The 12,500-nt window shown below is 33.8% G+C and overlaps 1 protein-coding gene across 1 annotated transcript in view; it reads right to left on the bottom strand.

Moving 5' to 3' along the window:
- LOC138700955 (farnesol dehydrogenase-like) overlaps positions 1–11,525 on the bottom strand; it is a 15,750-nt gene extending 4,225 nt beyond the window's left edge. The window contains exons 1-5 of the mRNA XM_069827406.1: positions 11,448–11,525; positions 5,666–5,827; positions 4,629–4,797; positions 1,153–1,282; positions 952–1,075 (exon numbers count right to left, since the gene is read on the bottom strand). Of these exons, the coding sequence (XP_069683507.1) occupies positions 952–1,075; positions 1,153–1,282; positions 4,629–4,797; positions 5,666–5,797 (555 nt within the window). The 5' untranslated portion in view covers positions 5,798–5,827; positions 11,448–11,525. The remainder of the gene's footprint in view (positions 1–951; positions 1,076–1,152; positions 1,283–4,628; positions 4,798–5,665; positions 5,828–11,447) is intronic.
- Between the last annotated feature and the right edge of the window lie 975 nt (positions 11,526–12,500).

Genomic DNA, 12,500 nt, shown 5'->3' with positions numbered 1-12,500 from the left:
ATAAATAAATGAATAAATAAATAAATTAATTAATGTATAAATGAATAAATAAATGAATAAAAGAATAAATAAATAAGTGAATGAATAAATGAATAAATGAATGAATGAATGAATAAATGAATAAATAAATAACTGGATGAATAAATAAATGAATGGATGAATAAATCAATGAATCAATGAATAAATTAATAAATTAATAAATTAACAACTGAATAAATGAATAAATCAATAAATGAATAAATAAATAAATCGAATCAATACATAAATCAAATCAATAAATCAATAAAATCAAATAAATCAAATAAATCCAAATAAATCATTAAAATCAAATAAATAAATAAATAAATAAATAAAAGCAATAAAATAAATAAATCAATAAATAAATCAATAGAATCAATAAATAAATGAATAAGTGAATAAACGAGTAACTGAATAAATAAAGAAATAAATGAATAAATAAATAAATAAATAAAATAAATAAATGAATAAATGAAGAAATGAATAAATAAATAAATGAGTAAATGAATAAATGAATAATGAATAAATAAATAAATAAATAAATAAATAAATAAATAAATAAAGAAGTAAATGAACCTCTGATATTCGTTGTTACTGTCTCAAAGTAATTATCCACCCTGACCTTTATGTTGGCGTTCGAAGGAAACTGACAGTTCAACATATCCACCGTATGCGTATAAATGTCCTTGCAGCACAACCCATTCAAAAATAGATACTTTACCATCGACCGATACTCATTTTTATCAGAATCGAATTTTGTACCTGACATAATGTCTTAGAAACTTCAAAATGTGGAATAGGTTAAACTTCCGTATTTATCAAACAGCCTATTCTTTGCCACAGAAACCGCTTTCACTTTCGTCTATAACGAAGGTCTAAGACTGATTTAATTACTTTGAGTTGTATCAATATCCAGAGATGTACAGCACTTACAGTGACACGGATCTTGGACTTCTGGTTCACCAGTTCACGACGAAGACCTTCTGTGAGGGCTGTGACGGCGTGTTTCGACGAGCAATACATGGATGCTCGATCTATTACTTTATGACCTGCAATACTGCGGAAAATGACCTCGTCAAGCTAGGCACCATAAGCATTTCAATAACAGCACATAAGTGCAGACACGTCACTAACCTGTTGATGTGTATGATGTGGCCGTCGTCCACGCCTTTCTCCTTCATGGACTGCAGAGCCTCTTTGGTGCACATGCTAAGGGCGAGTACGTTGAGGTCCAATATCTTCTTCCAGTTCTCTACAGGACCGTCTGTTGAACATAGTCATATTTATTTATTTTTTTGTTTATTTATTTATTTATTTATTTATTTATTATTTTGCTAATAATTGTAACATAAAATATAATATATGCAGAAAAACTTTAGCTAGCCCCTGAAAGAGTAGAACTCGTGCTTAGGGGCGGATTTCTGAATTGAAATTAATAATTATACAACACAATTTGTCTTATGTCTACTTTGCAATTATTGTATATAAATTTAAATTCACAATTTTTCAATTTTTATAAAATCTATGCGTAACTTTTTAAATTTAATCCTAGAACTATTAGAATTGACAAGATTAGGATATTTAAATATAAATTTGTTATATATTCTTGGGCCTAAATTACTACTATGATTAAATACAGTAACAGTGTTGCATTTTGGTTCAAACAATCTTAAAGAATTCATACCTTTTGTTTCGTAACTATGAGAATACAATTCAAAATTATTTCGATTTTTATGTATGAATTTTATTAATAAAATATAATAAATTTGTCTTACGTTAAGTACATTAAAGTCTAGAAACAAATTTTGAGATGGAAAATCAATAGGTTTATGAAGACATATTTTAATTATTTTCTTCTGGAGTAAATAAAGTGGATTAAAATTGGATTTAAATGAGCTACCCCATCTTATAATTCCATAAATAATTACCGATTGAAATAAAGTTAAATATATTGTACGTAATAAACTTATTGACAAGTAATTCCTCCATAAACAAAATAATATACTATTTTACGTAATTTATTACAAAGGTAATTAATGTGTTGGTTCCATTTTAAATGATTATCGAAAATTATGCCTAAATACTTAACTTCAGAGGACTTTTTAATAATCGGACATTTACACTGTATAAGACAACAATCAGAATTATGTAATTTAATAGTTAATATAGATGTAGGAGGTTTGTTACATTTTTCAGATAATGAGAATGGAATAATTATGGTTTTATTTTGTTGATAGAAAAATAATTTATGTCAAACCAATTTTTTTTATGAATTTAAGTGCATTATTTGAATTATTATATGCCACATACCAGGTTTTTCCACCAAAAAGTAAAACTGTGTCATCTGCAACCATTGTATTGTTTTAAGTCAATTTTTAATAAGTAATTAATATAAGTCATTTTTAATATTAAAAATAGAGTAGGGCCTAGAACTGTGCCTTGGGGAACATCTATATTAATTAAATAGCATATTCAAAAAGCCTGGGATGAGATTATTGCAGGTCAAATACTTGATTCCCTTATTTCCTCTTTCACATCTGACAAGGACATCGCACGTATTCAAGCCCTCCAAGAGAAGGAATCTGGATCTTGGCTCCACGCTCTGCCTTCCTCCTATATCGGTACCTTTATGGACGGTAAATCTTTCCAAATCTCAATTGCATTGCGTGGAGTTGCAAAATTTGCTAATGTATATGTGGAGGGATCGTGGATTTTTTTTTTGGACATCATCACTAATTTAAAGTTTGTGTGACTGCAACCTGTGTGTATTTTTGTGTGGCTTTACTTTGTTTATAGTGTTTTTTTCTCTCTCTCTTTATTTCTTGTGTAGCCTTACTTTGTTTATAGTGAATTTTTTCTGTTTATTTCTATTATTGTATTTGTATTCCTGGTGTTGTGGAAGAGAAGGCCTGATGGTCTTAACTACACCAGAATAAATAAATAAATAAATAAATAAATAAATAAATAAATAAATAAATAAATAAATAAATAAATAAATAAATAAATAAATAAATAAATAAATAAATAAATAAATAAATAAAATAAATAAATAAACGCCTTAAACTGTGTCAGAAGTGATGATCGTATTCCCAGATATTTTGCTATTAATAAAATCATCAGTAGATCTTTAACCTCTTGTGACATTCCAACTCTTCTTGAACCATCTGTTATTAGTCGGATGGTAAACGACCTGATGGCTTGACATTAGTTCCTTGGTCCAAAGGTAAATCCCTCATCCGGGATTTTAAATGTGTTGATGCATTAGCCTTTTCCGATTTAAAATCTTCTATAAATTGTGCTGGATCTCCTGTTGAATCCGCCTGTCATAGGAAACGACGTAAATATGAACATTTAATATCAAATTACATCTTCGTCGCTTTTGCAGTTGAGACCTTTGGTCCGTGGTGTAGGGACGCTAAAGATCTACTGACCCAAATTGGTACACATCTACTGTCCCGTACCGGCGATCCTAGATGTATCAGTTTCCTTCGTCAAAGCATTGGAATTGCAGTTCAGCAAGGGAATGCTACCTCCATCTTGGAATTATTTCTTAATTTCATGTCCATGGATGAGACCTTTCTCATTTAATTCCTTCCTTTTTATTTCATTCCTTTTATCATATTTTATAAAGATGTTAATTTAATTCTTTTATGCTCGACCATGCCGAAATGTAGTAATTATACAACTGGTAGCAGCCCTTTAATGGACCTCATTAAAGTACACCTATACATTAAAGTTCAAGTGTTCCACCAATCAGAAAATACTATTGTAGCAATATAAAAACGCAAGTATCGATTATTCTCGGATATGCAATCGAAAGAAAACTAGTTCTGTTACTATAATTATTAGCATTAATTGTAAATAATATTCAAATAAATTCAATTTGTCATCTCGTTTTTCAGTGTCTAATTCAATTTCAAGGTTATATCAAGATTAATGTTTATTTTACTCTCTAGATTATATCAAGGTCAATGTCAACATTTGTTTCTCGGAAATAATCAATACTTTCGCGTCTGCGCACATCTCACCTCGCTTGCGCTCGTTTCATAAACATACTCGCGTCTTAATTACTACCATTATAGGCTCGTTGCATAATGTACTATTACGCAACCCGATTAAAATGAAAAAAAGCATATTTCGTGGAACTCAATTACTCCTGCAATTCTTACGCTGGTCATAGATCCACAGTACAGTAGGTAATCTTTTTTCAGTTCATTTTGTACGTATTAATGATTACAAATGAACCTTATGCGATGTTAACTGTTGGTAAGATGGGAAATCTTTATATGTTAAAATTCACACAAGGAAATCACTGTTAGGTTTCTTTAACGTGCATTATTAAGTACAGTGAAAAAGGCAGCCGGTACAAATGGGGGTAACTCCTTTTTCCCCGGTTAATATACAATGTCCGCGTGTTGCAAATCCAAATCCAACTGACAATGCCTGTCAACAAGATCGGCAAGTATAACAAAACACAATCGTGAAAACCATGATGTAATCGCTTTCAAAGTAATTTCTGACTGTTTATTAAGCTTTGTCTTTAACGCAATTTCGTTATATTAATTAATTTGTAATTTTTCAAGTTTTTTTCGTAATAATTATATGAATACCTATCAACGTGTTCATAGAGCCAACTCCGGCATTGTTGATCAGGATGTCGGTTCCTCCGAGGTTATCCTTCACCCACTTGAACGCTTCCTTAACTTCTTCCTCTTTGGTGACGTCGCACTTACGTGGGTACAGCTTGCCTGGAGCTGACTTCAAAGTCTTCTCGAGCTCCTGCAAAAAGTATCACTGAAATTAGAAACTTTTATTTTGTATTGAATTTTCCACTGAACACGGGATCACTCTGGGAAGTGCTATAATTTTTGTATACAATATTTTTCAATTTTCCTTGTATGTTTTTCTAGCAATAAATTTATTTATTTATTTATTTATTTATTTATTTATTCATGTATTTATTTATTTTTTATTTATTTATTTATTTATTTTTTATTTCTTATTTTTTTATTTTTTATTTTTTTATTTTTTATTATTTATTTATTTATTTATTATTTTTTATTTTTTTATTCTTTTATTTTTATTTTTTTAATTTATTTTTTTATTTATTTTTTATTTATTTATTTGTTTATTTATCTATTTATTTATTTATCTATTTATCTATTTATTTATTTATTTATTTATCTATTTATCTATTTATTTATCTATTTATCTATTTATTTATTTATCTATTTATTTATCTATTTATCTATTTTTTATTTATTTATTTATTTTTTTTTAATTTAATTTTTATTTATTTATTTATTTATTTATTTATTTATTTATTTATTTATTTATTTATTTATTCATACTTAATGATTGGATTTTTCTTCTCTGTACTGGTAATCATATTAGTAATCAATTTTGAAAATGCCAAATAAATTATTTAAAATTTTCTTTAATTTTCATCTCTTTCGCATCTCTCATTTGGCTACAGAAGATAGTTATCTTATGTAAGTATTGACCCCTCCACCCCTGGTCGTATCTATTTGCCCTCATGAAAATGTTAAGTTCCAGAACTCTGTGGAATACTCAGAAGTATATGCCAAATCAGGTTATAATCTGTTGTGATGTTGAATATTTAAAACTTTTCATAAGGAATTCTTACCTGTACTCTCTCCACTCTACGCGCCAGTCCGACGACTTTGAGTCCTTTCTTGACCAGTTCCTGGGCGATGGCTGCTCCTATACCGGCACTGGCCCCCGTCACCACGGCAACGCGTCCTGACCAACGTTCCATTGTTTTTGTCTATTTAGGTTACACTGAAAACTGAACAGAAACAATCATATATATTCACTAAATTTTTAGTATGCAGTACACAAACTTCTTTAATTAAATACCTGCGAAGAGTAGTGTTCACAACAAGACAGCAGGTTCAAGTGATGAAAGGATACAGAGGCTACATAGTAAGTGAAAGGGCTTCGTTTTGGCGCTAGGGGAACTTCATTTAAGTTAACCAAAACCATTCTCTTTCTCTTAAATTTTCTAATTAGGACATTAACAAAATTTGTCTAATGGTATTGAGAGATTCATTATCCATTTTACATAATCAATTGTATAATACTATGTAATTTTTTTTCACTTCATTTCATTACACTTCAATGTAATTTCATCTCATGTTTCTTCGAAATCAAATTGTACTTTATTTTTAAATTTATTATTCTTCCGTATTCTCTCCGCAATCATATTGCATTTTTCATTTAACCTCTGCTTTGTATTCTGAATCCTAGTGGTCAGCCGTAGATTTCGACCAGATGTCCCAAATTGTGGAATTTATTGTATGTGTGTATTAGGGTTTCTATTAAATTAGAAATGTTAGCAGGTGAATTGTTCTCAGGATTCGTGCAGTCGAAGTGTTTATGTACTGCAAAATTTTATTGCTCTAGTTTAAATAATACTGTTATTTTAGTTTGAGAATGGAGTAGATATATCACTGGTTAATATCCTCCTACTGAGGTACCTATTAACCAAGCAGCTATAGGAAGTATTATGTTCTTATGAATGAGTACCTAATTTTCAAGAAGAAGGCAGTAGAGAACGGGTTACACATTTCTTTTCGTAATCCATTAAGTACTCTTCATCAGTCCCATTAAAGGATTGGCCCTAGACCCGTTCCGAGGCTAAACTTGATCAGATAATCTTGTTGTAATATTACGTAAACGTCCACTTCCTAACAGAAATTAATCTTTTCAGAAAAGAGCTAAGACAGCCCAGCTTTTACAGAGGGGCGTGCAGAAGCAGGTGGGGGAAATCGGGATGCGACGTAGGCAAACGAACAGTACCTGTGCGAAAATATGGTTCAATATTGAAAGCTCTTTCGTCACTGGAAAACGCGAACATATTTCTGGAACGTACTATACTCACTAACTCAGTGCTGTTTACTATATTCGGCCTTGATTCTGTCTGGAGGACAGTTGGAACTTCATTAGTAGAAGGAGTGGGAGTGAAGTACATTCAAAAACTCAGGTACAATAAAAATTGAAGTAAAAATAAAATTATGTTTTTCGGATAACCGATCATTTACGAAAACAAATTGTACCGGTGTCATAGGAGCAGTATGAAACAAAGAAACACTGATATTAAACACAAAACTGTGCATACAGTATAACTTATACTTTTGTATCACATATATGGTACAAACGGACTTCCTGAAACGAATACTTGGAATTGGCAGAAGCACAGCTAACTGCGGGGTGCTAAAGGAGTTTGGGCTTCAAAACGAAGCAATTCATATGAAAGTTAGGGTGATAAAGTACTGGTTAAAATTATACAGAGTGTAATTAAATTGATGTCAAATATTTCGGGGATGTGTTCCCAACATCAAAACAATTAAAAAAGTTAATAAGAACATGGGTCTGAAAACCATTCGTTAGGGAGTTATTGACCGGTGATTGTTTGATGGTTTTTTGTTTGTTTGTATTTTGTAGAGCAAAGAAATCAGAAGAAAATGTATTCTGTGAGTGAACAGAACGAAATGATTTGCATCATTTAATTGATGATGTGCTTCTGGACGTCATCCAACGAATGTGTTTTAACACGATGCTGCTCCAGCTCATTTCAGTCTGATAGTTCGTAATTTTTTTAATGATCGATTTTCCCAAAGATGTATTGGTCGAAGGGGATTCATTGCATGGCCTGCTCGACCGCCTGATTTGAATCGAATGGATTTCTTCGTCTGGGGACATTTAAAGTCCCTGATTTATGCGACTCCTGTACTTAATGTTGATATTCTGAGAGCGTATCCAAACTGGATTTCACGAAATACGAAACACTCCAGAAATTTTCAACAGAGCACGCCAGAGCATGTAACGCAGGTTTAGGGGACACATCGAAGCAGGAGAAAGCCACTCCGAGCAATTTTTGTAACATTAAATTTTGTCTTGTAACTCTGAAATAAATTATTTTGAGACCAATGTTCATATGAACTTTTTGTAATGTTTTGGTATTAGGAATATGTCCCCGAAATATTTGACACCAATTTAGATACACCTTGTATTTGGGGATCAGTCGCTTCTATGGTCGATTTGCTACAAAGTTCAACAGAGGGAGGGCTGGGAAAAGGGGTGGGTTTATAAACTGCAGAGAGGGCTGCATCATATAGGAATGGGATGGGTGTGGGAGAAAGGAGAGAATAACAGGAGGAATGTATGACGTAATGTGAAGAGGCGATTAATTGATATCGAGAGGCAAGAGATTGAGCACCAATGTTCGGAAAAGTCATCACTACATTTATAATCAGAGCTTATGTTTAACTGGGGAAGGTGTGAATACATAAATTCTTGTAACAAGGACAGCAGAGCAGGTTTAGCGTGGCTAAGATTGGGGGCATGGAAGGATAATAAAATTGTCAACGAAGAAGGGGAGTGTCTTTGTCCGCTTCGCAAAGAAAAGGATTCCTATATACAAACTTTATCACTGTGTGTTGAATTGGAACTTGTACGGAGAAAATATCTACCACCCTCGATGCTAAGCCAGAGTAGGAGTTCGCTTGCATGTCTTGACCTCATGGGGAATAGAGAATGGGAGCAAAAGACTGGATTGTTCCTCTTGAAGGCGAGGAAGATTAGAGCTGCAGCTGTCGAAGTTTGCGACGCGAACTGAGGAAGGGATAATAGTATCCACCCAACTGTACACTTTTAGGTCTTTTAGGTTAGGATATATTATACAGGGTGTTTAAAAAATACGGGGCATAATTTCAGGTATGTATTTCCCACATGTAAACAATCAAAATAATTCATTACAACATGTGTCCGGAAATGCTTCATTTCCGAGTTATGGCCTTCACAACATTGAAATTCACCGGAACGTTTTTCTTTCCGCAGGTCGTTGTCATTACAGAAGATGTTCAAAATGTCCACCTCCTGCTTGAATACAGACCTCACATCGATGTCTCATTGACTGCGAACACGATCCCAAACTCCAGGAGTAATCTGTCGTACACGTTGCAAATGATAAGGATACAATTGATACTCTTTCAACAGTCTCCAGACAGTCATATGAGGAACATTGACTTGCAACGCTACCCTTCGTGTGCTGATAGAAGGAGTCATGTTCACAGCCTCCAGAATCTCCTCCTGTACTTCTGGAGTTGTAGATCTTAGTCGTCCCCTTCCCAAACCAGGAGAGTTAAATTTTCCATACTCGCACAGACGGTAATGGAGACGTACAAATGTCTTCCGATCTGGACATTGTCGCTGTGGGTACCTTTCCTGGTACAAACGACGAGCCAGCGCAGCATTGCCGTCCGCCTTACCGTACATGAAGTGTATCTCTGCCAGCTCTTGATTTGAATACATGTCGCACAGTCTAACGCCTACACAACACTGAATGTAAACTTCGCCTCGGAATGAACTGTCAGAGTGCCCTCTTAATGTCTCCTTTGACGGCAATGACCTGCGGAAAGAAAAACGTTGCGGTGAATGTCAATGTTGTGAAGGCCATAACTCGGAAATGAAGCATTTCCGGACACATGTTGTAATGAACTATTTTGATTGTTTACATGTGGGAAATACATGCCTGAAATTATGCCCCGTATTTTGAAACACCCTGTATAAAGTGGTTTATTGTGCCATTTCCATTTTAATATGTGTGTTCTTGTAGAGAGTAGTTGGATGTAATCATAGGTGGGGGGGAACCTACAAAGGAGAATTTGTTTCGGGTACAAAGCATGAAAGGTCAGAAGACCCGTGCATTGGATTAGACAAAAATATGATAATATGAAATTTGTATGTATAATATTACTCAATAAATCCATCTATCTATCTATATGTCTTAAAAATAACACAGAGAACTGACTAGCCTAGTTTGACAAGTTGTAAATGGTAATTGAAGTAGGCCTACAGTTTAGTAAAAGAAGTCCAAAGTTTATTTTCTTTTATTATTTTTTTCTTTTTTGTTTCAGAGCTGAGACTATTTTTGCCGCTAAATCTCGCAAACAGAGTTAGCAAAACTTCTACATGGCGCGCGCGCAAATTTGAATTTCCCGACTGGAACGCTATCGGCCAACCAGTGGTCGCATGAGTTGTCGTCAGCACTCGCTGATATGAATAAAGGGTAAGCGGAGCCGTCCCGTGTGCCCCGTCTTGCAGCAGGAAGAGGTAGAGAGCATACCCGCTAGCAGCTACGAGTGCACCATGGTGCAGTGTGTTCTCCGCGGGTAAGCGACGCTAGCCCCAGGGTGCTCTGAGCTAATGATCGCTTAACCGATGTTTCAGTTGATCAGTATTCGAATAATCGATTCTCTGCTATTATATATATATATATATATATATATATATATATATATATATATATATTGTATTTTATTGGGTTATTTTACGACGCTGCATCAACATCTATGGTAATATACGTTACAAGAGCGGTATGTTGACGTTTTCATGGTCGAGGAAAAGATTGAAAAAGCGAAACGTAGTTGAGCTTTTTTATTTTCCGAGAACATGAAAACAAACATACTGCTAGTGTATCGTACATTATTTTGTGCGAAGATCGTTTATTACATACCTGAAAGACGAATTCCTAATTAGTTGCAATGAAATCTCCATGTTGGTTTCTGTTTAATGACGCCAACTTCGGAACACCAAAATATCTTTCTTCAACGTTGTTGCTGAAAAATGTTTTCTGTGTTTACAATACTCCAGCAGGCCGTGATATACGTCTGTCTTTTTTTCCCCCCCAGTCTATAAATGCGAACTTAAAACAAACCGTAAAGTTATGTAATGATTTATTTTTCATTTTAATATTTTAACAATATTATTTATATAACATATTGCAGTAATAACATCGGCATCTGGAATCTCGTTGATTTTTTCACGGCTTCCTTAATGTTACTTGTATCAGGAATGCAATAAGTTTCGTGGAGTAGTAGACTTTACTTAATTTTTGCAAATATTTAAAAACAATAATTAACATTGCAATTTAGGTGAAATTGCAGTGGTAAGTTTCCAATTTATAATTATTACTATGTTAAACGTCTCTAAAAATATTATGTTAAAAGCCTAAAGCAGTAAAATGAATGTCGCGCTTAAGCGGTAAGAAGAGGGAAATTGTTATGTGTGTTACGTTGGGAATACTGAATGTGGTATTTCACACTTACCGCGTATTGGTGTTGTGCGGAAAACAAGCAAATACGCACGATCTCGCACAAAGGTTATTTAGCGTCTGAATGAAATGAAGGTGATAATGCCGGTGAAATGAGTCCGGGGTCCAGCACCGAAAGTTACCCAGCATTTGCTTCTAGTGGGTTGAGGAAAAACCCCGGAAAAAACCTCAACCAGGTAACTTGCCCCCTGACCGAGATTCGAACCCGGGCCACCTGGTTTCGCGGCCAGACGTGCTGACCGTTCGTCTGTAAACGTGTACCGTACTCTACCTAGAAGTTACCGTTACTCACCTGGTTGCTTGCAGCTTGTCTCTGCCAGAATGCTGATATTAACTATCAGATTCTCTTTTAAAGGGCTGGAGAACTTGCTTCGTCACTTCGGCGGCAGATATTGCGTGACCATTCAAGATTACACCATTCGGATTGAAAAAAGTTCGGTGTCATGGTGACACATTCTTTTTATTGTGCGTTTTTTTATCGTGTTGGGATCCTTACAGATTACAACATACTAAGACACTGGAAAAGATTCAAAAACGGGCTCTCAAGTGTTGTCGGAAAAATTCACCATTAAAATGGGACACACTCACGGACAGGAGAACGCGAATTCGATTATGCGCACTGTTCAAAACATACAGAGGTGAGCCTGCCTGGAGAGAAATAAAAAATAGATTGCAGCCGCCAAATTACTCTTCAAGGAACGACCACTCATATAAATTGAGGGAAAGAAGACAGAGGACGGACAGTGGAAAGTTTTCTTTTCTCAATCGTACTATCAGGGACTGGAATGCTTTACCTGCAGACTTACTAAAGGCTTTACCAACAACCAAAAACGTATTTAAAAATAGGCTTAAGGACTTTATTAATAGACGATAATTATACACAGTATGTAAAGGATGTAAATGATATATTGTTATTGAAGTGTTGTATCAGTGAAGAATTATGTTGTGTCAGTGAAGTGTGTTGTGTCAGTGAAACGTGTTCCTGTCAGGGAAGCTTTATAGTTTATAGTGGCAGTGCAAAGTATTTGAACAGTGAAATGTTTTTGAAGTGTTAGTGAGATCAGGATAGAATCAGTGAAATGTGTCGTAGTTCCAGTGCAGTGAGTGAGTTGACAGCGAAATGAGTGTAATGTGGAAAGGTACTTGTGCAGATATGAACATGTCATACTCGTGGGTTTTAGTTCGAACTTAGAATTAAGATACAAATTAGATTTATTTTAAATGTTATTTTAAGTGATCGTGCTTCATTTAATTTATTATTATTATTATTATTATTATTATTATTACTATTATTATTATAAATAATTGTTAGTATTAATTATTTGTATTAATTATTGGTATTATT

This window comes from Periplaneta americana, chromosome 6 (assembly GCF_040183065.1).
Source record: "Periplaneta americana isolate PAMFEO1 chromosome 6, P.americana_PAMFEO1_priV1, whole genome shotgun sequence".
NCBI classification, from domain to species: Eukaryota; Metazoa; Arthropoda; class Insecta; order Blattodea; family Blattidae; genus Periplaneta; species Periplaneta americana.
The sequence above is the reverse complement of the archived record's forward strand: the minus strand, read 5'-3'. Positions and strand labels throughout refer to the sequence as shown.